Raw genomic sequence first — 24,935 nt, 5'->3', positions numbered from 1 at the left:
GGGGAATGGAGAGAAAGATTCTGGTTATTTTATTTAAAGCTATTTTTGAAGGAGCTATTAGGTTCACTCTAGAAGGGCAGGCAAACATGACAGTTGGCTGAAGACTCCAAATTATGGAGTGAGAACAGCTTTTCTGGGTCCCCATAACCCTGTTACTCTCTGAATAATCCATGTTATTCTTAAACTCAGAAAAAAAAGTCACCAATTTTAGTGGCTGTTGTGTTCAATTAGAAGATGTGGTATTAATCTCAGACTCCTAACCATATCAGCCCTGATTTCCCCCCTCTTCTTGTAAACCGGTCCTGTTCTGTCCTAGTGTTCGGTTCTCAGTACCCTTAATACCACTCAAACCACTGGTCATGAGCTGTGCAGCTCCCACAAGTCTGCTACTACTTCCCACCCTGCCATGGTGATTGTTTTCTTTGTTATTGACCATCCATTTAATAAATCCAAGCTACTGCTTGCATGCAGGTCTTTGGAAGCATTGTAGCACATTTCATGCTGCAGTTGCTACCTTGGGTGAAATTACTCTTGTTGAAACTCCGCTGCTGTCAGAGGATGTATACAGACATTATTTTAGCCTACAGATCTATCACAATTCCCTCACAACTTAAAGGGTAGAAACTTCCCTGTGTTGGGTCAGTCACAAAAACCGTTTTGGATCACCTCCGGTTGGCCTAGCAACAGGGTATTTTCTTCTGGACACTTCATTTTGGGCTTCAGAATTTCAGGCTTTGTTTTTGGGACCATAAATTTCACCGAGGAGAAATTAACCTTTGAGATTAACCAGTGCTTTGAGCTCTCCCTGCAACTGTCTCTGTAGTCACTTTTGGGCAACCTAAATAGGCTGCCAGCATGAGAGAGTCCTGCCCTCTCTCACTTCTGGCTTCACATTGTCGTCTACACATCGGGGAATGGAGCACAGCAATCAAACACAGACTCCTTCCTCTCACCTCCATCAGCTCCCAGCTGGGTCAACGGGCTGAGCTGGTCCAGTACACAACCACCAGCACAGCCCAAAGGAGGCGGCGAGGACGCGCAGCCCAGAGAGGGATCACGTCTGGCAGGAGCAGCTTGAATTTATGTCATTGTAGAGCAGTCAGACAATTGCAGCCTTAGCCTGCACATTGAAGATCTTAAATTGCTCAGATTTGTTTCAGTGAAGTGATTAATTTTCACAGTTAATATTTCGATGCAACGCTGTTCACTGCTGCATTGCTTATCAAAGATTACGGCAGTGAAAGAGGTGACCGTGTTGTGATGATCTACGTAATCTGAGAAAGTATTTCAGAAGAACCTGTTTGCAGAGAAGGAATGTTATCATAGACTTTTTTTCTCCAGGGACCACCATTACCAAATCTCAGTTCTAACCTTTTTTCAAACTTTTCTGTAAGAAGTCTCTTTTTGTAATCTATCCCTCAGCAAGTTTGTTATGAACATCCATTATGAGAAAATTCAGGCCATCACTGCTTACGTGATGTGAAGATAATAGAGTTGATGAAAAACACTTGTGTTTTATATATATATTTAGAGTTCATTTTCTGCAGATATACTGGAATGTTCACTTAGAAAGTTGCTGCTTCAGTGAGCATACCCATCAACAGCTTATTGTCAGAACATTTGCAGGAAATCAAACACTGAAATAGGTATGAACACAAGCAAAGTGAATACACTTAAAAATTGGAGAAATGCTACTTATCCCAAAGTGACTTTCTGCACTAGTGTCAGGATGCACCAAATACAGGAAATCAAGCCAAAACAAGGCGATTTTGTGCTACCCTGGCCTAATGTAACATTAGGTGGCTATCTTTTTGAACAAACAGTAGGAAGAGGTTTGCCATCCTAGGGGAGTTCCAAAATTTCAAAACTGAAAGAGCAAAGTCTTGTACTCTAATCCACCAGTGAGCCAACATGAACATTTTTTTAAATGTTTCATTTCAACTATGGCCCTTTTTCACTCAAGTATCTCAGTACAATTAACTTTAAGATCTCTATCAGAAAAATTGTTTCACAGGCAGGTTTCACACTGAAATTGCTAACCGATGATGTCTTGACCACTTCCAGAAAACCTCCCAAAGTTTTGAAGATGAGAAATCCATCCAACCCATTTTCCTTCGATGAAAAGAGAGTCTGCAAAAACTTTTTCTTTTACACCAATCTGTATTGTCTGATAGGAAAACTACTGATCAGTACACTCTTGACTGACTCTATTCTATGTCACTACTGTGACCATCATCCATCATCATGACAGAAGAACCACGAATATGCCAGATGAACATGGGTGGAGCATGCTCTCTTTGCAGCACTCTGCATGTGCAACTTCGTAAGAGTTACTGCAAGTTGCCTTGCACAAGAGAATCCCTGAAGCTGATGTAACGTACATTGTGGATGATATCGCTTTCCATAGTACCAGAAGACAGAACGGCTTCTGACAAAGCCAATGCAAAGCCGTATTTGATCTACACCTGTGGACACAGATGTCCAGTTTGCACAGATGCATGAAACTTCTAAGCAAGACAAACCTAACAGATCTAGGGACGTCACAAGCAAACTCACTTGTGATTCTTCTAGCTGCTGAGTGGAAACAAAGATTAGAGAATGAGAGACACTAGAAGAAGGTCCTGAAGGCCATCTGAACCAACCTGCCCCTCAAAGCCAGGATATCACCAACTCTAGATCAAATCAGCCATGGCTTTATCTGTCTGAGTCTTGAAAACCTCCAAGGATCGAGATTCCACAAGTCTTCCAAATAATGTATTCCAGTGCTGTACTGTCCTCCTCCTGAAGAAATTTTACTAATGTCCAGTTTGAATCTCCCAAGATGCAAACCGTGGACCTTGCCCTCGAATTTGCCCTCAGTTTCCAGTTCTCACAGTAAGTTCCCAGTCTGTATTGCTGCATGAGGTTATTCTGCTCCAGGTACCAAGCTTCACACACCTTACTGAATGTCTTAAGGTACAATCCACAAAAGTTTCAGGATCCCTCTGGACTGAAGCTCTGTTGTTCGGCATGCTCATCATTTCCTCTAATTTAGCATCACACATAAGCATTCTGAGAGTGCGTTCTCACTGATCACGATGAAAATACTGAACAATATCAGCCCCCATATCAACCCCACAGTACACAACTACTAACCAGCCACCAACTGGGCATCAGGCCGTTGATAATTCTTCTTCAAACCTCATGGTCCAGGCAGTTTTCAACTGAGCTAACAGTATTCATCCAAGCTATACTTCCTCAGCTTCCAGATAAGAGTGCTATGGTGTCAAAAAGCTTACAGAAGACAAGATATATTATATCCATCGCTCTTCTTTCATCTTAGCCAGCCATTTCACCATAAAACGGTCATGAAGCATGATTTACCATTGGCAAATAAATCCATCCTCATTATTCCTTGTCATTACCTTCTTGTCATTTGCGTGTTTGGAAATGGATTCCAAGAGGATGTGCCCCAGGAAGAGCATGCTCGAGCTTTAGTTACAGTAGCAAGGCCAACACCATACGACATCTAAATTTATTCACTGATATTCAGATATTGGGTATGACTCCGTTGCAAGTGCAGCAGTGTAGGTGTAGTCAGGTTGGCTTAGACCCTACAGCCTGGCCGCGGCAGCACAGACTATGGCTTTGCTGACCAAGCTTATGGTGGGGCTTGTAGCCATGATGAAATGAGACTTCTGCAGTAGATCTGTCATCAGTACCAAAGGTGGCTGGTCACTGCAATAAATATACCCCAAGTTTTTCTAATAGATTTATTTCACAGACTGCTCAGTCTGAGTTGTAGATATCTCCAGGGTGAGTGCAGTGTCAAGCCCCAGTTTCAAGACAAGAGTCAAACCCGAGGCATTCCATGAATGGAGTGTCATTATTGAGGTGAAAGTGTGGTCTCGCTTGAACAAAAGTTTATAGCCTTCTATAAAAACATACCTTTTTCTATTACTACCAGTAGCGGATCTGACAGCTGTTATCTCTCTACTTATATTTTATGCTTCCTAATTCTAACATATGATGGCACTTCACTTCCCAATTTCGAATTGACATTCTTTTGATGTATCTTTTGGGCTAGTGCCTAAGCACATTTGCAAATAGTTTAGTGCTCAATTTAAGGCTGAATATATTCCCAGAATTCCTTTGGCAATCAATTATTTATTACTTACAAGTGTTAAGATCAAAAAGAAAAGAAATAGATGTATATTTCACGCTGACAGGAGGTCCACGGAGATTACAGAAAACAGAAACTTTAATGCTAAATTTGTGTAAAAAGGATAAAATGGGGATTCCCTAGTCAGTTTAGGGGGAAAAAAAAAAGGGGGAAAAAGGAAATGGCCTGGATTATACAGTTATTCTTCCTGGGCTTTATCTCATGGTTAGAAATGCACGCTTGACCTGTACCATTAGGTCTCTATACCAAAGGGGCAAATTGTGCTTTGCTCTCACCAAGGAGTAGCAGTCAGCTTGGATTTGGTGCCAGCTACCTGGAGATGCGTCTTTTATCAGCATACCCGGGGTGGCATACATGGCTAATTAATTCAAATACTGATTCAGTCCTATTGACAGACCTAGGATTTGTGTTAATTTTTCAGCAAGGTCATACTGCCTGCGTGGCTTCTTTGTCATGTTTGTAAAACCTGGGGCTTGTATAAGGGCGTCAACATTCAAGTAAAGGGGAACTCGCAAGAGTAGAATTTAGAAAGATCATTCATACTTCATTGAACAGGTCTGTGGAAGGCAGAGAACATTTTCACAAGCACGTTTGACTGGGGCAAAATTTGCATTATTCCCGTCAGTGGGGTACGAGCAGCGATGGAGGTTCATGAGGTCAAACAGGAGACCTCTCCCTCTGTGGGTTGCAGGTCGGAGCTCAAGTACTCAGAACGAAACTTCATCTGTAGTAACCGCTGGCTATGAAGGTGTCTTTACAAATCACGTGCTGTTCTCTGCAAGCCTTTATTTATTTATTTGTTGCTAACCTTAAACTGCGCCCCAAAGACAAGCAAGAAAATACCCCTGGCCAGGTCACCAATACGAAACCAGTCCCTATCTGCATGAGTAACGTCCGAGTAAGGAGGATCCGGCAGCTTCGCAATGAGCCCGTGCAGAATTATTCAGACAGGACAGAGGAAGCAGCAGGAAAAGAACAACCTGGTACGAACAAACAAGGAGTAATTCCAAGTCAGGAATACAAGCTGATAAAAGGCAACCTGCAGAAATAAGAAATCTAGACATAAATACAGGTGAATGGCAACACAGAGCAAGTTTATTCCCGATGTAACTCTGCAAGCTGAAATGGAAAGCAGAATATCCAGCAACCAGCTACAAAACTCTATCACAGATGCCAGAATTTAGCAATGACCTGGGCTGTTTTTTTCATGGCTACCAATGGACTAAATTATTTTCTCTTTCGTTTTTGGTTGGTTTTTTTTTCCAGGTTATACAGCAAATCTATCACTTTTTCTGAAGTCAGTGAAATTATAGCACCCTTGTATTTTAAGTTACTTATTTCTCAAGTAAACAGATAAATTAGACTACCATAAGCCAGAGATGCATCTAAAGAAAGTGGCAGCTCTCCAGGTATAAGAATCAGCCATCTGCTCTAAAAAAATCTAATAAAACCCGGTGACAGATCACTTCACTCATTGAGAGAAACTTGGAACAGCGGGGCCAAAATCAGCCGCATGAAACTGGAGAGTCACACAAGAGAGAGGCTGCAAATAACCCAACGGGCAGTTCATCATTTGCTTTGCCACATGCAGATTCGACATCTACCTTAAGTCTTAGTTTTAACTACTACTACTACTACTGTTATTATTCCTTGCTGACATCTACTTACAACTTTGACATGATCTTTAGTTGGTAAAGATCATGTTGGTAAACCCTCTTGGGTTTCGAGCATCACTACACAAAGGAGTAGATAAGACAGATTGAGAAAACAAGACCTTTCTATTCTGTTTCTTGGAGTGATTCTTCTGTTTAATGACTTTTCGGATAGCCAATTAGTCACGTTTGGAGTGAAGGTATTTAAGAGTCTAGAGGTTAATTAGAAAAACAACAGCTGACTTTACTGAAAGAGTTTAATTCAGCTATATGAACAGAGACAAACTGTTTTCAACCGAGAAGATCTGTTTGGAGCTGGTTTGTGCTGGAATGTCACCCACACAAATCTTGTGAGGGAACATTAAGTGACAATACGCTCAAGATGATGAAGCTCATGTTGGAACAAAATCTCTGAGGCTGAAAAAAAAACGCTTAAAGGAGGAAACATTTACATTCCGGTTTCTAATTTAGCTATTACTTAATTAAATACAAAAGTTTGATGTATTTTTTGCAAACTTATTCACACAATCTAAATTTCTTGTCACCACATTGGTTTTCTTCATGCTTTTCCCTTTTGTTTAAGCTCTTACCTCAGGCTTTGTTCCATGATACGGTGTTAATTCTTTAGACTGGCTCTGTATTGTAGACCAACTGGCAATTTAAATTTAGGACTTTGCTTCTTAAAAAATATAATTAAATGTTTCTATAAAGAGTAGACTCTGTTCTCTACAGCCCCAGGGCACCTGGGTTTAGTCCTTCCTTCCCCAGAACCCAGCCACGTTTCCTTCTGCTGGCTGAAATTAGCAATGATGAACATATGAATAAAAAGATACCCCCCCAAAACAATAAAAAATTATTTTGCTCAGGGCTGCAACTCCACTTCAGATACCTTCCTCTCCAGCACTGTCATTTTCTCTCCCTACGGTGAAGATCTCAAACATGTACAGTGGAAAACCCAGCATCTCGGTGTGGAAGATGCTGAAAATCAAGATTGGGAAAGGGGAATTTTCTCCACAATACACATTTCATAAAGGCGGAGATGCAGCATACCCCTAGAGTCTGATCTTTCTGCTATTAGGAAAGTCATTGCTCTTGCTGCTGAATTGCTCCATAAACAGTGCCGGCGGCTCGAGGGGCACCCTCGGGCTCCCCACATGCCAAACAAAGGAAGACTAATTTTCTGCCTGTAGAAACAGGAGTGCTGGGGCATAGAGTCCCTGGGTACTGTGAGCTACTTATAGCTGTGCTGCATTAAGGAGGTTTCTGCCATTTAAGAAGCAAGAGTAAGGAGTGGGTAGGATCCTGTACTACCAGATCACACACTATAACTCAGAAACGCTGCAGAGAAATATGAAAGAATGCAGACAGAATTAAAAAAATAAAAAAGCAACAAAAAAAACAACAAAAAAACCACCAAACCAAAAAACAAATACCACAAACCTAAAAAACAGAGGATAAAATCCTGGCTCTGCTGAAGCCAATGGTTTAGAGTTTTCCTGCTTACCTGTGTTACTGTTTTTCTCCAAAGGAGCAAAGTGAATGCAGAGATTTACTCTGCAGATAGAATAACAAAGGATGATGATCAGCTGAGAAATGCATAGACGGTTTTGAGAAAATACTACAATATCGAATTTGGTAAGATGCCAGCGATGCTGACTGCTGAAGTGCAGAGGGCAGGGGTTTATATGGACAAAGATCTACATAAGGCTGGTTTGGGGTTGAAGTTTGAGGTGTGCATCGTTGCCAAAATCTCGCTTTTGATCTGCAAAGAATTTATAGCGCTGACAAATAAATGAAAAAAGCACAATGTGAGTCTTTATTAAGGCAGAGTGCTGTCAAAATAAGTGTCAATTTTCTAACTTCATAATGCCAGGCACACTGTATGAAGCAAACGAATGCAAAAGTAACATACGAGAGGTGGTTACGGCAATCTGCCTATCAAGGCGACCAGTGTATTTTATTTACACACTTCTAACTGTTAGGTACTAAATACGTTAAACAATTTAATATACTTCTTTTTTTTATTGCTTAGGTGAATTCAATGTTTTTCCCCTCTCCCTCTTGAATCTTCGTTGCTTGATCTGCGTTGGACTGTGAGACTTCATCTTGCATTAGATTGTAGTACCAAAACCATGTTCACCCATGCAGTAGAAGAGCTCCCGAAGGATGCCACTGGGATACAGGCAATGGTAAGTGATGAGGTAGGAGTGGGTTTCAGTCACCTGGCATTTATGTGTGCTGTATATTTTATGTCTCTGAATTCAAGTAGCAATCACTTTTAAAAAATTAGTGCAATGGCTTTAATTAGAGGAGAACAGCAACAAAGAGCCTGTAATTAAAAAAAGCCATGTAGTTAATGCAGTGAGTAGTGTCATTGTCATAAGTCACAGCGAGTCCACTCTGTTCTTGGGTTAGGTTCACTCATCAGTCGGCTTCAAGGGCAATCACTTCTAATTAACAAGTCTTTTGAACTCTTCCAGGGAACATGGTCCAGACCTCTAAGGTACCATAACAACAGTCAGACATGTAGCTCTTAAGGTTGTCTGTCCTTTATGTCAGCGTTTTCCAAAATGCCTTCAATAAAATTAAATTAATGGCATCGTGGTTGCATATTTGTGCCATGTGTCCCCCCACAGCCATTTGAGTCTTTCTCACTAGAGAACCACTTTCCTTGATCTTGATAATCATGCATACGTGTCCATACACAGAGAAGAAGAAAGGCTATAACAGCTGTCCAAAGACACCATCTCCTTTCCGTGTTTAATGAGCAGTATTAGGATTTGACACTAAAAGTACTGATTGGAGCTGGGTTAAATCTGACCGACCTTGCGGAGGCAGATGGCATATTGTATTTTGGGCTGAAAGAAGGTTGAAATAGTAAACAGAGCCACTGCCTTGCATCTGAGGTTAGATTTTTCTGATTTGTGGTGCATTCCGGACCAAGTTAGCAGAAACTCTTTTTATATAGACAAACGTGATTTCTTTGAAGAAACAAAGAACTCCACCACCAGTTTCTCCTCCTAACTGTAAGAGCATGTAGTAACGCAGATAACCTCACTAAACCCAAGGGGTGATACAATTACTGCCCTTTGATATGCAGATACAGGGAGCAGCTGCTATTCTTATCTTACTGTTTTTGCATTTAGCCTATGGAAAACACAAACAGGTTCTCCCTGTGCTCGTCCCTCTCGCTGCCTCAAGGTTGCACAACTTCAGCAGATGGGCCATGGTCCTCAGGAGGCGGAGCAGGTCCTGCTGCTGGCTGTGGGCACGCAGTCGCCCGCGCAAGGGACTCACCGGCCCCTCGGCTCCTGCCCTGGAGCATCACGCACCACGTGAGCCCGTCTCATTCAATGCTCTTATTTAAAATATTCCAGACCCCTTTTCATCTAACCCATAATTGATAGCTGGCTTTTGCAAAGGGCAATTTCACAAGGCGTCAAGGGTTTAATCGTGGCCGCGCTGATGAGCTTCCCTTGAGTCACGTCAACCCCAATGTCACAGACAAGCATCCCTTGAGTCACACCAACCCCAATGTCACAGATGAGCTTCCCTTGAGTCACATCGACCCCGGTGTCACAGATGAGCATCCCTTGAGTGAGTCTCGTCAACCCGTGTTACAGATGAGCATCCCTTGTGTCACGTCAGCCCAGCAACTTGCCCCCACTTCATCAGGAGCAGGAAATAAACTCCACAAACCTATACAAAGGCAGGTCCTTTAAAAAAATAAATAAACACCCGGCTCCCTGCAGTGACCGGTCCCTCGGGAATCCCGCGGGTGCGCCATAAGCCCGAGGCGGGACTCGAACCCGCGGTTCTTGGCTCCCACCCCACCCTCCCGGGGTGGAAGCACGCATGCGCACAGCGGCCGGCCGAGCGGGGAGGGGCGGGGCGCGCTCAGGGTGCGCGCGTGCGCAGTAGCTCCCGCCGGCCATGGGTGACGCGTCGCGGAGGGCGGAGTCGGGCACTCAGGTGAGGCCATGGCGGCCCCTCTTCACCCTCCCTCCACCCCCTGGCGCCCCGCGGCTGAGAGGAACCCGGGGAGGGTGAGGGGAGGCCGCAGACCCAGGAAACGCCGGGCGCTCCCCTCCGCCGGCCCCGAGGCGGAGCTCCGTCCCCCACTCCCTCGGGGCCGGCGGAGGGGAGCGCCCAGCCACCGCGGAGCCGCCCGATGGGGCGGTGTGTGAGGGAAGAAGGGGGGGAAGCCGCTCCTTCCCGCCTCCGCCGCCCTTCCTCCTCCCGCCCGCCCCCTGTGTGAGGGGGGGAGCGGGGCCCCCTCTGAGGCTGAGGGGCGCTGAGGGCGTTCGGTCGCCTCTGAAGCGTTTTTGGGGTTCGCCGGAGGGTGGCTGAGGGCAGAAGTCCTGCTTTTGTGTCTGGGGTTGAACGCCTGCTGTGGTGCTTCGGTACAGCACGGGGGGAGGCTGTTCAGGTGTTTCGGTAATTGTTGTGTAAATGTTTTCTTCGCCCTCCCCCTTCTCTTCCCCCCCCTTCTCAAGCGATAGAGTGGTAGCGGTGAGGAAGATTGCGTTGAAATAAAGAGTATGTAAGGTGGAATTGCTTTCCTGTTCTTCGGAGAAAAGTGTTTTGAGGTTCTGTTGTTGTTTTTCTGGTTGTTGGGGTTTTTTTGTTTGTTTTTTGTCTCTGATGGATGGTTTATTTATAATTGACTCGTAGAATGGTTCAGATTGGAAGGACCTTAAAGATGATCTAGTTCCAGCCCCCCGGCCGTGGGCAGGGACACCTCCCACTAGACCAGGCGTTTGTTAGTGACTTCTTGCAATCGGCAAGTTAATTACTTGGAGATTGGTGTATCGGAATATCCCGAGCAGTGCACATAAAAGCACACATAAAACTGTGATAATAAATAATTCTTGTTGAAGCTCCACGTTCTTTCAGTGGGACTCGAGTTCTTTAGCCCTTTTGACACTTTAAAAAACAAACAACCAAAGAGTACCCACTCTAAGGAAACATACGCAAATGAAGGACACGAGTTGTGCTCTGTGTCTGAGTGGGTAAATGCATTTCTTTGTCCACATAAGCTGTGCCAGCAGGGAATGGACATGGCAATAACTGCCCGTGATGGAAGGGATTACCAAACCTGAAGGAGGGAGGAATTGATAAACAATGGGTTAAGAAAGGCCGTTGTCCATTAAAGTACAAGGTCCAGAAAAAATGGTAGAAGCCCTTGACACAGAAAAGACTTAATTTAAAACAATGCTTCTCAAATGTGTAAGATCAGATTTTAGTGAGAGTTATACTGAGACTGCAGTCTTGTACTCCTATTATTGAATATAATTAATACAACAAATTAGAACTTCTTGCAAAACACCTTTGGTGTATCACAGTAAAATAAATGATAAATTGCTTCCATATGTCTTCGTGCCCAAAGTTTACAAAAGCTCGGTTGGAGTGGTTGAAAATTAAATTTTGTCTCCTACTCGAGATAGGTTTGTATTTGTAAATAGCCTGTAGGTTAGCTCACAGCCTCTAACAGAGCTCGAGTATTTAATTTAAATTTCTTTAACATTTTAATGAAGTAATATCTCATTCCTGACAAGACCTACATGTATGCTTACATTTATGCATAGCTTCATTGAAACCAATACAGCATAAGCATGTAATGTATTATTCAGTTGGTCTGTCCATATGCATATTTCTTTATTAAAAAGATGAAATTGATAAATTATAAAAGACATAGTTGAAATATTTGAGCCCCATCAGCCTTGTCATTAATGAAATTTAACCCAACTGTTGCCTGACTCTTGCAGTATAGCTCGTTTTCTACATGTAGCTGCACATATGTGCAGTTTCTTGCTAGTATAATTACACTTTTGAAGAACACCTAAGAGTGAAGACATACCACTAGACACCACTTGTTAAAAGATGCTATTTTGTATAAAAGAGCATTATGAAAGAAGAAATTAACATCTACAGTTAAATTATAAATCTGGAGTCTCTAGTATGTGATTTGAAATTATTTAGGTGGTTTTTTTCCAAGCTCTTCCCACTCAAAGGCTCTCTTCAGCAGTGCTGTGTTCTGTACACTCTCCACCACAAAGCTCGGGACACCTGATGTCCACCATCCAGATCACCCTTTAATTGCCTGTAGATTCCATCCCCGCCCCGCTTCATTTTACATAAGAAAATCTGAGCAGGGAAAATGGAAACGCCTCCCCTGGAACGGAGCCAAGGTGGCTTTTGCCAATTTGGAAAAACCCGTGTTATCCCCATCTTTAACATCAGCAGAGGTGAGGGATGCCTGCCTAGTGTCTCATCTCAGCTTTGCTTCCGCAACTTCTGCTGTAGTGTGGACAAACCTTTGTTAGATTTGAAGGAAAATTGTTAGCTGTTTCTGCCAGGAACCCCGTTGCTCCCAGCGTGACACTAATGAGGCAAGTGCCTTTGGAGATTCTGCTTCAGAACTCGGAAGTAAATACAAGTTTGATAAAAACACAGGTGCACTATCATCAGCGAATTATCATAAATTACCTACATGAGCAGTGCTCAGAGTAAGCACCTGTAGTTATTTAAGATGAATATATAAACTTGTCATTTAAATAACCACAATTTCGTATTTAAACGATAGTGATCAATCTACCATGTATTTCCAAAGCTCTAGCAGTAAGCTTAAAGAAGAGATGGAGGCTCATTTCCAGAAGAAATAAACTGCAGAGGATGTATTAATTAATGTAGAAATAAATTTTGGGGCAGAAATGTGTTTAGACCAGCAATAGGTGCGGCTCCTGGCCCTGTCAGTGCCATAATCGAGCCCCTGTGATCACCGAGTGCCAGAGCGGTGCTTCCTTTGCTAAGAAATGAAGAGCATCAGAAAGCAGCAGCAGGCGGTGGTTTTCCTGTTTCTCTCGACTTCCACGGCCGGATGAGGAGGGTGAGAGATTCCCGGCCCTTCTCCCTCGCCGGGGGCCAGGGCCAGAAGTAGGCGGCTGCTTGCATGGGAGGGCTGCACATGCAGGGTCTGCTGTGGCCCTTGTGGTAGTTGCAAGCTCCTGGTTTGTGTGCCCTGAAATGTGTTCCTGTATTCTTTTATATACGTGTCCATCTGGATTTTTGCTTTGTCCGGGTCAGAGAACCCTACTGGTTCCCAAAACATTCAAGAGTTCACCATGTAAGCGTTTTCTGTGCTGCAGAAATGTGTGAAACGTAACGGGAGGATCCGCAGATCCAGAGCAAGGTCAATTCAAGTGTTTTTATAGCCCTTCAGTGGATGTGTCGGAAAACTCTCCTGAACATGTGTGAACAGGCAAACAAAGGCAAACGAATTGACGTTTTCTTAATGAGAGGAAATGTTAAAATGTCAATGAAAATGTCACATTTAGATTCCCATCGTGACCACTTGAAGTAAATTCAGGGCCATTTAATGGAGTTTTATTCTACTATTAAGGCAAACACACACATGCAACTATTTAAACAACTTTTAAGACAATTCAGAGCAAATGTTGCTCATCGGTGTGGCAGGGAAGAAAGCAAGATAAAGCAGCGTGTGTTTAAAATGTGTGCTCCCTGCTCGTTTGGTGACTGGCTTTAAGGAGGACAGAATAAAACTGAACAGGATTTGTTATGTTTAAATCTTTAAATGACAGCTGGGCATCTTGGAGAATGAAATATTTGGCACCAGGGTACGTGCTCTGGCAGTGCTCTGCGCATCCTGATAGCGTGTCCTTTCCCGCGTGTGTTAATACACGTAGGGAATAACAGCTCTGGCACTGGGTGAAATGTTAATTCTTGGTTTACGAATGTATGCCAGAACTACAAATAGTAAAAGTTACGTGAATACCTGTCTACTTGCTATGCAAATACATTTCAATTTAAGAAATTGACCATGAACTTTGGACTAATTTGTTTTACAATGGACTTACATTACAAGGGGCTTTGGAAGAACTTGCTTTACGAATTTGAGCTTGCTTTAGAGTCTTGCAGAGCCACTGATGGCTAATTACTTTTGATCATTCTTAATCCATACTATGTTTGAACAAGTAACTATGATATAATAGGAATTTAGACCAGAAGAGCCCTGTATAACTTTTCAGATGAAATGTACATGTTTTTACTTATAAATGCTCAGAGGGACTGACTCAGAAGACTAATGATGGATAATGTTTCACCTCAGAGCCAGTAGTTTGTCGTGGTGGTGATGGTTATTACAAATTATCTTCTTTTCCTTTGTTCTGTCAAATGGCAGCACTGCTGTATACCAGAGGCGATCCCTCTTGCTAGTCTACCTGTGCAGTTTTTCTTTAAGCTTTATTTCCCCTAGTGTATACCCACTCCTTACTGCCATGGAATCTGTGTGCTAATTATTTGTAAGGATGGAACCTTCTGTTGTTGTAGTCCAGACTATAGGCTTCCATATGTATTTATGAAAACATTTTTAAAATCAAACTAATCTTTTGATAGGGCTGTCACAGAAAGCTCCCAGTTCTCAGAATGCTTTAAGTTTGATTCCCAAGGTCTACTATTTTGAGTTAACAGCACGTCTCTTCTCTCTTTTCTTTAAAAGCTACTTGCTCGACTTGAGGGCAGAAGTTCTCTGAAGAATCTTGAACCTTATCTGTTTGCTGAGGAAGGATCTCCTGTTCATGGTAAAATTTTCTCTTTATCCTATTTATAGAAAAATGTTAGTGTTTTACATATTCTCAGAGCAATGTGACAGAGATAAGCATACATGTAGGTCTTTTTGCCCTGGATACAGAATTTTAATTGTTGATGTAGTTTTATGCAAACGAGGTAAAATGAAATAATGCAGTCACCATTCCAAACATTATTAAATGGACTTTAAAATATCCACTTTATGGGTATCAAAACAGGTGTAGGTGAGTAAATACTAAGCACGTTGGACTGTTTCTAGTAGTTTTACAGGAATTTGTTCTAGATTCTGTCATTTAACTTTTTTTTTAAATCAGTGGTCTAAAAAGCCACCACAAAGTCCTGGAACAGGTTGCCCAGAGAGGTGGTGGAAGCCCCATCCCTGGAAGTTTTTAAGGCCCAGGCTGGATGGGGCTCTGAGCAACCTGATCTAGTGGGAGATGTCCCTCCCCATGGCTGCGGGGTTGGAACTAGATAATCTTTAAGGTCCCTTCCAACCTTAACGATTCTATGATTCTATGAAAGTCATAACTGCAGAAATGTGCAAACAACTTGAGGTTCAACACAGAGTTCAGTGATATGGAGTGGTCTGGATCAGTTAGGAGAAGGGGCATGAGCAAACAGTATTTTTCAAAAAAGCCAAGTCATCAAGCCATGCAGTCTTGGGCTGAAAAGTCCTGATTATACTTAGATGGAACTTTGGAAGCAATTCCATTAGCAACATAGGTACTAATGAGCTGAATGAATTTGCAGATGTTGTTAGAATCAAAATGGCTTATATAGACCTTCAGTGAATGAATGAGAATTTCAAACTGGAGAAATTGGGCTACCTCCCAGTGATGCCAGTACAACAAGTTTAAGGTAAATTCTTCTAGCAAGAAGTTTTAAGATCAAGATTGGATGTTCTAATGAAAGAAATTACTGAGCTAAACAGAAATTAGCACACTTAGTAATTCCTTGATTATTCAGCAAGTCAGACTGGTTTTGCAGTCTGTGAATTCCAGATTTTGGAAATTCATGGATTTCACAAAGGAAGAGTCTACTCTGATTATACAAAACTAGAAATATATAGTAAAAAAAGAGTACGAATGGCAAACTGTAAGGATCATGCTGTGAGGTACTACAGTTGTTGAATGTATGTATGAATTAATAGATTTCATATGAAAAGTATGTGGCTGCAGTGGTTATCAACATGCCTGTCTGCAATTTGAATTCCCACAAATTATAGGAGGTTCAGAAGAAATAGCAGAAAAAGCAATAAAAAGAATCAGGATAATTGGCCGAGAGATGATGCTGAGTCTACAAATGCAGTCACTATGAGACTATTAGTATATTATTTTGCAGCACTTGAGAATACATTAGGGGTTTAGCAATATATGATTTATGCCCCTGAAAGTTTCAAATGTGATATAACAAAGATAAAGGGCAGAGAAATACTGGTAAGCCAGTGCGAATGGAGCAGAGAAGATTATTTAAATACTGAACTGCTTTGTTACCCACAAGAAGAATTAAGAACCAGTAGTGAAATTGGTATATGCTTCACAAGGCTCCCGAGTTCTTAACGTTTTTAAAAGATGAGATATTTTTTGTTTTGAAAAAGTGCAGTAATAGAAAATGCGGATCTTTCAGCCTGGTGGTTTTTTTGGTTGTTTTTTTTTTAATGAACTTAATACACAAGAAATGAATGTTTGAGAATAAATTTGCCATGTTCTGGTAGAACAGACTATAAGAAGCCTTTCGTGGGGGTCAGTAATTGCCCTTGACGTCACAGTCCACAGCGTTACATAATTCCATTCATCAAATTATCAGCTTTGATCTGAAAGCTAAGTTAGGTTGTTCGTGTCTGTCCAAAGACTGTTCCAGAACCTCAGTTCTGAGATGGCTGGAAACCTTCTAAATTTATCACTGCTTTCTCTGTGCCAACAACATGGTCATGGAGCTCCTGAAGCACTTCTGTTTTTCTTCTGCTGTTAACAAATGGCATCAATTATTATCTGTATTGGTCATGCTTTTTGACTGACATTAGTGAAGCTGCATAACATATTAGGACAGTTCTTTAGCTTTATATACATAAATGGACTTCACCTTTTATTACGTTCTTTGTCTTTTAATACCACAGTATTTATGTGAGTCCATGTGTTATTTTGATGTGTGTTCTCATTATTCGGTCTTAAATCCCTGTTGAAGACCTACCTCTCTATTTGTCATTAATTTGACTTTTAGTAGGGCACTGTGGAATATTATAATACATTGCCCATGAAGTCCATACTGAACAGCTCTTAATCTAAAATGCTATGATTAAAGCAATGCAAAGACCTAAATTATTCTTTTTCCTGATGGTATTTTAAACAAACATTTATATAAAGTTTCATTAAACTATCCAAACGTTACATCATAGTTAAGCGTTCATAACATGTATGTCAGGGCACTATAAAATAGGAACGGGTAATATAGGTACTGCTGTGATATTCTAGGCACTGTTTCTAATTACGATGGACTTGCATATTTAAGAAGACGTGAGCATATTAATTACATACCATTTAAGCTCTTCTGGAATGGAGCAAAAGTGACACGAGCTTTAAATAATCTTCCACTAGTGCCAGTCATATTTCTCCTATGCCGCTGGTATGAAGGTGTGGGTGTCAGTATAAAGCTCTGATGTTCAGCAGCAGCATGACACCCAACATTAACTTGTAATAAATATTAGGCCTTTCGACTTCACTTATACATGGTACAAATATTAGTGACAGCTTCTGCACAGTATTGTAAATTACTAGTCCAGTAACTTCAAGGTATCTGAGGATGCGAAACCTGCAGAGCTATTGCTGAGTGTTCTAATAGGCTGTTTGTAACTGCAATGTCAGAAAATCGTTTAACCAACATTTGCTAGTGTAGTGATTACAGACAAAACTTAGAGCCCTTTTCATTCAAAAGATAACACTGAACTGATGACCAGGACCGAGCACAGTGTTTCAGTTAAAAATATATTAGTGTTACATAAATATTTAAGTTTACGCAACATCATTTAGTTTCTCCTGTATGCCATGACATGGCAGTGGACTATCGTACTCTTTAATCTGACCGTAGCGGCCAGTTCAAGCTACCGTAAGCCAAGCAATGTCTTGGGTGACTCCTTAAAATGTACTTCTTGAATTTGTCAGTGCCGAATTTCATAAGAAATCATTCTGCTCATCCATCTTGATCTGTTAAATCTTCACAGTTTTAAGTCTTGATTAACCCAATTAGTTTGTCTTCAACATGTTTTGCCAAGCTAATGGAACATTCATCTACTGCTGTTTTTAGCATTGGGCAACACCAATTCTAATAGGAAAATTTCCCATTCACTTTTCTTTCACGTTAAAGTGTCTGTTCCTACACTGCCTCTCAGACTGTTTCCCATAACAGTATCTCTTCACTAATCCTCCTTTCGAAGTATTTTGACATTAATGGATGATGCTAGTACTGATCACTAAGTTTCTTCCATGACCTATTGTGATGGTATCAAAGGCTTCTTGAAAATGTTGCTGGCCACACTTCCTCCTCTGCTGCATCATGGTTTGTCCTCTCTGATCCAGAAGGATGAATTTCCCCTCTTATCTTACTGTAACAGCCTGGTGGCTAATTTAATAAAACCCTACATTTATAGATGTTGCTATAAATGGCTTCTGTTTTGCACCAGTTCTTCTTGTGGGCAGCCTCTTTGATAATCATGAAGGCACAGAAATCCCCGGCTCCCTTGAGGTTTTCTTACAGTCCAAGCTATTACTCTTTCCAGAGTAACTTAAGTGTTTTGGTCTAACTACAACCCGGGTGTGTATCTTGTTCGGCAATGTTGAACAAGGTTTGCAGTGTGCCTTGCTGTTGAAGTTTATAAGCCACCACCACAAAAACTCCTAAGAATGAGTTTTCATTCAACTTAGAATTTTTACTTAAATTAGTTCTGCCAATAAAAGCTCATCCAGTGTTATTCCATGCAATACAGCTCCCTTATGTAAAGTTTTATGTGAGGTAACACACAGATATCCTGATAAAACGTCTTCAAATGGGTCAAGTCAAGCATTTATTTCAATTTTTTTGAATCATTACCAAACAGTAACTCAGATTTGCCCACTGCTGCTTCTGAGTACCCATACAGACTTGCTGGTTTTTTTCTTAAACAAGTCATATTTTGCTGTACAGGTCGGTGAAGCAATCTGTATTGCGTATTGGCCCAATTCAGCTGTTGGTCAGGATTCAGAAATGTCAGGCAGGGTGGCAGAAGTCTTGTGCCAAAGCCAGTTGCAGAGAAAAGATACACTTTGTTCCTTAACAAGAGCTGCCTTACGCAATTGTTCTAAAATATTCCAATAGACATGAAATATGAGGGAATGCCCTACCCAGCACGTTTAGGAGGAGTCCTTCCAAGCTGGTATCTTATCCTAACAGGGTGCGGTTATGTCACTGGCACCATAAAAGTGACAGCAGAGCAGCTGCTGGCTGCAAGTGGCAGAGTTGGACATTGTAACCTCTGAACATGAAGAGAAAATGAAGATTTGTGTCATAGGACGTGGAGTCATCTTTTGTCTCAAAAGTGGGGAGAGCCATTCAGAACAGATAAATAAGGGTTTGGGAGGCAATCAAGCTTTTAAATAAATTTCAAACTATAAGAAATTCAGGGAAACGGAATTGCAGTTGTGAAGCAGCAGCAATTTCGTTATGGAGAGGCAGGCAGTCCGAGTGTCACTGAAATGGAGAGAATTGTCACATCAGGTGTAAATTGCTTTCAAGGCGTGCAATAGGTGAAGTAAGAGCTTAGTTTCTTCCCCACCACCTTCCACCCCTCATCCCAAGCTGCATCTTGACATTACACGCGCTTCTGAACAAGGATATCCTCTGGAAGTTGAGTAATGACTTGAAAAACCCTGTTAACTCAGGCAGGCACAAACATGTTTAAGTAAAGTTGCAATTCATTCTCTACTCTTGCATCCCCCCTTTGAAAAGCTGTTGTGCCGTTTGCACTTGGCAAGGCCACAGAAATATCTCACCTTCCTGCAATTACAGTTGTGTGATTCTACTTACTGCATGTCTTTACCCTTCTTCCTAAAATCCAAACTGTCAAAAATAAATGATCCAGTTTCCAGAATTAGAAATTTATAAAGAGCAACTAATAAATTAACCTTTTTTAGGGTCCTGCTCTGATGACATGACAACTTTCGAAAAGACTTCAGAGTATCTTGCCTTCACATACAACAAAAGAACTGGTTTCCTAGAAAAGCATAATGCTTCTTCTAATTAACATTTTAAATTTATGTGATATGTATTTTATTGACCCACATGGATCAGGCAGTTAGGCTGAATCTGTTCATGAACAGAGATCCGTTGCCTCAGCCAGTAGAATCATTGCCTGAAATTCAAGGTATCCATGAGTCCCCCTTGTCAAAAGAAGCAGTTTCATGCAATGATCACCACAGAAGAATAGAAGTGCTAAATACATATACTGGTGTTCTCTTCACTGGTCGCAGATTCCTGTTGGTATCTTGCAACGTGCAGGTACTGAAGATGCATATACCAGGCATGAAATGCTGAAGGACAGTCTCTGCTATAAAAATAGATGTGCCAACATGGTTTGGACCTCTAATATGTCAACTTTTTTTAGTTGTTTTGCTTATCCTCTACTTTTTTATTTCTTAATTTTGTGCATATAGTGTAAATAGATGGTTTCTTATACACTTTTGTGTAGCAGCTTCCTTTTCAGCCTTCATCTACCTGTAACGATAGATGAAATCCAGTTGCCAATCTTTTATTGATACTGGTGTCCTAGATGCTATTGGCAGGGGGGTTTTCAACCTTTGTTCTCAGTTGATTTTCTTCACTTTAGAGGCCTTTCTTGCAAATTAAAATTTCTCTTGGTAGGTGCTAATCTGGATTTAAACAATTTTACAAATGCCAAACTTGTAAAAAATACATTTTCCTATTAGTGTAATACTGACTATTGGCTCAGTAAACACTGAAAACTGAGCTATAAATTCTCTTACCTGACAGCCTGCTGCTTTGTTTTTGAACAGGAGATGTCATTGAATTCCATGGTCCAGAAGGAACAGGAAAAACAGAAATGCTTTATCACCTAATAGCCCGCTGCATCATTCCAAAATCAGGAGGAGGACTGGAAGCAGAAGTCATGTTCATTGATACGGACTACCATTTTGATATGCTTCGTCTAGTTACCATTCTCGAGAGCAGATTGGCGCAAAGGACAGAAGAAATGATAAAGCAATGCCTGGGAAGGCTTTTTCTTGTGAACTGCAGTAGTAGCACCCAGTTACTCCTCACTCTCTACTCTTTGGAAAACATGTTTTGCACTCATCCCTCTCTCTGCCTTTTGATTTTAGATAGCCTGTCAGCTTTTTATTGGATAGACAGAAGCAATGGAGGGGAGAGTCTTAACTTGCAGGAGATGAATCTGAAGAAATGCGCCAACTTTCTTGAAAAGCTTGTGAGGGAGCATCACTTAGTCCTCTTTGCAACAACACAGACACTTATGCAGAAATCTACAAACTCTGCAGAAAGCTTTTTTCCTTTAAAACTTCAACATGAAACTGATACAGACTATAGACCTTATCTTTGTAAATCATGGCAACAAATGGTGACCCACAGGATATTTTTCTCTAAGCAGTGCAGTCCTAGCAACAGCAAAGGTTTTACCGTTATTTCTTGCCACCTTAAAAGAAACCATGTAGTAAAACGTTCATTTAATGTTGCAGAATGTGGAGTTCAGTTTTAACTTCAGTTTGTTTTTTAAACGTGTAGGAAATCCTGGTGCTTAAGGCCTGATTAGGTCTAAGTCATTTTTAGTACCTTTTAAACAAGTTGGTTGTTGCTGGGTGATTCAGAATTTCTGTCACCATTTTCTAAAAATTTAGTGAAAGGCAGGAAATGGTAAAATTTTTGAATTACTGTAGACTTTCAGTCCAAACTAGCAAAGAATGTTGAAATTACTTGTTTGTGCTTAATGCATAAAGAGATTAAATCAAGAAAATTATAACCAAAGACATTCTAAACTCCTAGTATCGTTCAGTGATCTAACGTATGTGATATGTGGCCAAATGCATTCATTTCATTTCTGGGTCTTACTGCTTTCCACTCCTCCTCTTCCAAGCTACAGAAACAGGAGCCCAGTCGTTCATGGGGGAGACTGCAAAAAGGCGAGTGTTTGCTCTTTATAAATATTGGTCTTGGTTCATTCCCAGTAGCCTGGGGCATCTGAAATGCATTCACGACTTTGCTTGAAGAAGAGGATTCATTTTCACAGGCTGTTAAATAGTGGTAATCCTGACCGTGCCTCTCCAGGCTTGCAGCCGCTCTGTTTACGTTAGCATGTGCTTGGAGAAGCAAGAAGTGCAGGTGTTTAGACCCTTAGAAGCAGCTAAGTTTGAAGAGTCTACAGCTATGGCAGAAATGGAGGCCTGATTTCCGTAACCGAAGAAAAACTGAAGACCCATTGCTGGGTACCTGTGAGTTTGTGCCACATGGAGCAAGCAGTTTAGTCTTTGAAACTAATGAAGTGTAGGTCATGGGTTGTTCTGGGTGTGGGGGGGTTGTTTGTTGGTTGGGTTTTTTTTAGATGTATGCACAGACATAGGTTTTTTTTTCTCTGCCCTCCCTCATTATTCCCTCCCACTTCTTTCCCTTCCCCCACTCTCTCTAAGAAATCCAGGAATGCCATGCCTCTGGTCTTTACCAATATGTATTTGCCACATGTAGAACATTTGTGTGCAGGATTTGGCATGCAACATGTTGCAATTCTGGCAAAGAAGATTCAGAACTTATGGGAAATGCCCTACAGTTCTGGCAAAGAGTACCATATTATTTATTAACCTAGAGTGCCCTTTGAAAGCTTCAAAGTGCTTTACAAGAAAGAAAATTGCACACAGTACATTCTTTAATACAAAAACTTACATTAGCTTACAAATTTAAATTACTCAAACAAGGGGAAAATATTTCTCACAGCAATATTCGTTCAGTCATGTTGCACAGCATGTTTTATAGTTTAGATTGAACAGATTATTAACAAAAATGCATATTAAGAAGAAGTATCTAGCACAGTATCTTTTTGAGGAAGATGCCTAAAAAACTCTATTGTGAGATACTTTTAATTTCCTGACTTCTGAAGCGGGCTTTTTCAAGCTGAATGTATATCTGGATTCCCAGCTGTGTATAGTTCGGCATGCGCACCCAGACTTCTGTATATAGACCTAGTAGTGTGTCAATACTGTTGTTTGTAGAATTTGGCATCTCTGTGATTTGACCGGATTTTTGCAAAGATGCCGAGCGTCCTCCTTCTCACAGCTGCCAGTACCGAAGCTTTGGGGAGGAGCGTGAGAATAATCGGTTTTCGCTGGCCGAGCCTCTCACATCACAGGGCTCGAGGAGCTCCTGAGCAGGGCCTGTGGGCAGACCACTGTTTGATGGCCATTGATCAGACCTATCCTCCGTGAACTTGTCCGGTCCGTTTTTAACTTACCCTCTTGGGTTCCACCCTGTCTTTTCACAATGATTCAGTTTAATTATTCTTCCTGTGGGAAAACTTGGGGGGTTTTCCCCTCTCATTTTAAACCTGCCATCTGATCGCTTCTTCACGCTGTCAGTTCTTTTACTGTGGCACGTGAGCAAACTTTGCCTTTTCAACATCTCTGCAGGGGTGATGATTTTATAGACTGTCATTTCATTTGTGCTTTCTCTTTCATCAGCACCAATATTTATTTTATTTCAGAACTTGCACAAGTACCCAAATAGATGGAAACCGTACAACTTAACTCTTCAGCCTAGACTGGACCCAAGTTAGATGGTTTAACATGAGTAGATGCTTCCACTGGGAATTATGATAAAGGACATAACTTGCATTTTTTTTGTAAAAGAACCAGGAAGATTCAAGTAGAACTACAGGACTTTTAAATGTTAAAATTATAGGACTACATAATTTCTGTTACAAAGAAGAAAGCAATCCCTTTTTCTATCAGAGAATACAGCTCCACTGAAGATTAACTGCTTTGTAAAATCATACTTGCTAAAAAATACGTTTGAGAAAAAACAATGGAAATGGTCTGGCATTCCCGTCTGGAAAAAAAGCTTTTATATTATTCACAATGTAGTTTTATCTTTTGCATTGTACTATAAAATAAATGCCTAAATTGAAGTGAAGCCAAAGTTCTAATTGATCAAAAAGAGCACCTCAGGAGATTTTGAAATTTCCCAGTTTTAGTTTTGCTTTGAATGCAGACAGATTTTTTTAATTCTCTGGTAATTGTAATATTCCTGCTCTGCACATTTGTTTGAGATATATAGCCAGCCTTGCTTTCAGAGACGCTGAGCATCTGCATATCCCTGTGAGTTTGCAGGAGGGAGAGGAGTATGCAATCGGGGAGTGCGCTGACCTTATCCTCTGCCAAAATTATGCCATTTGAAAAAATGAACCTTGAGGATACAAGTCGAAGAAAGATGCAGCGATGGAGAACCTGGGAAGCAGCAATTTTGTTTGTACCTTAATTACCTGTGGGTATTTAAAATGTTTTTTTTTTACCATTTTTTTCAATGGAGAATTTTCTCCATTAAAACTACATATAAATCGTAGTTAGTGGAGAATGCAGTTACTCCTCATGAGCCAGGAGCAGTATATTAAATGGAGCATTATATTTAGTATATAATATTAAATCTAAAGTCTCCTCTTTCACCTAGACGTAAGTTACCGCCCAGTCTCCAGCCCACTCTCTAACCTGGAGCGACCTGTGCTGCTGCAGCTCCGTCTCCCAGGGAGGAAGCCCATGTTGCCCTGCAAAGATAAGCGCCACCGCATATCGTTAAGTGTGAGGATAGAATGCACATATTCCGAAGCTCTAATTTATCCATTCTTAGAAATTAAAATCCTTTCATGTCAGTGTCATTGTTCTCCAGCTCAGTGTTGTATTATTAAGGCTTTTGTAGGCAGAGGAACTTCTTACATTCCTTACAGTTTTTGTTTGTTGCTTCATATGCAACAACGAATTAAAGGAGCAAGCTTGAAATAAAGAGGAACTAGCTCACCCTTTCTTCCCCATCCTTTTTATAATGAGAGAGCTTTTTAGCAAAAACAAATTAAGGTATTTTGCAGGTTTTATATTTATTTTTAAATAAAATGGTATTTCTATGGACACCTGGAAAGAAAATGTCATTTCTATACTCAGCAAAAAGTTTTTTGTATTCCTAGAGTTCTTAATAAAGCAAATAAAATACAAATATTTTCTGCTTGCACATAAAATTCAAGTTTCCTTTTCCTTACATAACTGATGCCAGCCACTTCATTTTCCATAGAGTTTGGAAATGGCAGAAGATAAAGGTTCCCATGTGGAAACATACCTGCAGTTGTATTTTTACTGGAGAGTAATGGACAAAGGCAGAAGGCCATACTGTTTTGATGGCTGCTGGACATGAGGTTTGGACCATGTCCAGGAGAAGAACATGACATTGTAGTTATTTTCTGTGTCTCTTCTACTGATTGTCTCTTG

The 24,935-nt window shown here is 41.0% G+C and overlaps 1 protein-coding gene across 2 annotated transcripts; it reads left to right on the top strand.

Annotated features, from left to right (window-relative positions):
• The first annotated feature begins 9,682 nt into the window (after nt 1-9,682).
• Nucleotides 9,683-23,287, top strand: XRCC2 (X-ray repair cross complementing 2). 2 transcript variants are annotated; one of them, XR_010069783.1, is made up of 4 exons: nt 9,683-9,786; nt 14,333-14,414; nt 20,463-21,960; nt 23,168-23,287. XR_010069783.1 is itself a non-coding variant. In XM_063324390.1 (3 exons), exons 1-3 carry the CDS (start codon nt 9,748-9,750, stop codon nt 21,176-21,178), a joined length of 837 nt encoding a protein of 278 aa, XP_063180460.1. In that variant the 5' UTR covers nt 9,683-9,747; the 3' UTR covers nt 21,179-22,266. The 2 variants fall into 2 exon arrangements, 1 of the variants encoding a protein (XP_063180460.1); XM_063324390.1 differs by lacking the exon at nt 23,168-23,287 and having other exon boundaries at nt 20,463-22,266.
• Nucleotides 23,288-24,935: the final 1,648 nt, after the last annotated feature.

The sequence above is a fragment of the Chroicocephalus ridibundus genome, chromosome 2 (genome assembly GCF_963924245.1).
Source record: "Chroicocephalus ridibundus chromosome 2, bChrRid1.1, whole genome shotgun sequence".
Classification (NCBI taxonomy): domain Eukaryota; kingdom Metazoa; phylum Chordata; class Aves; order Charadriiformes; family Laridae; genus Chroicocephalus; species Chroicocephalus ridibundus.
The sequence above is the reverse complement of the archived record's forward strand: the minus strand, read 5'-3'. Positions and strand labels throughout refer to the sequence as shown.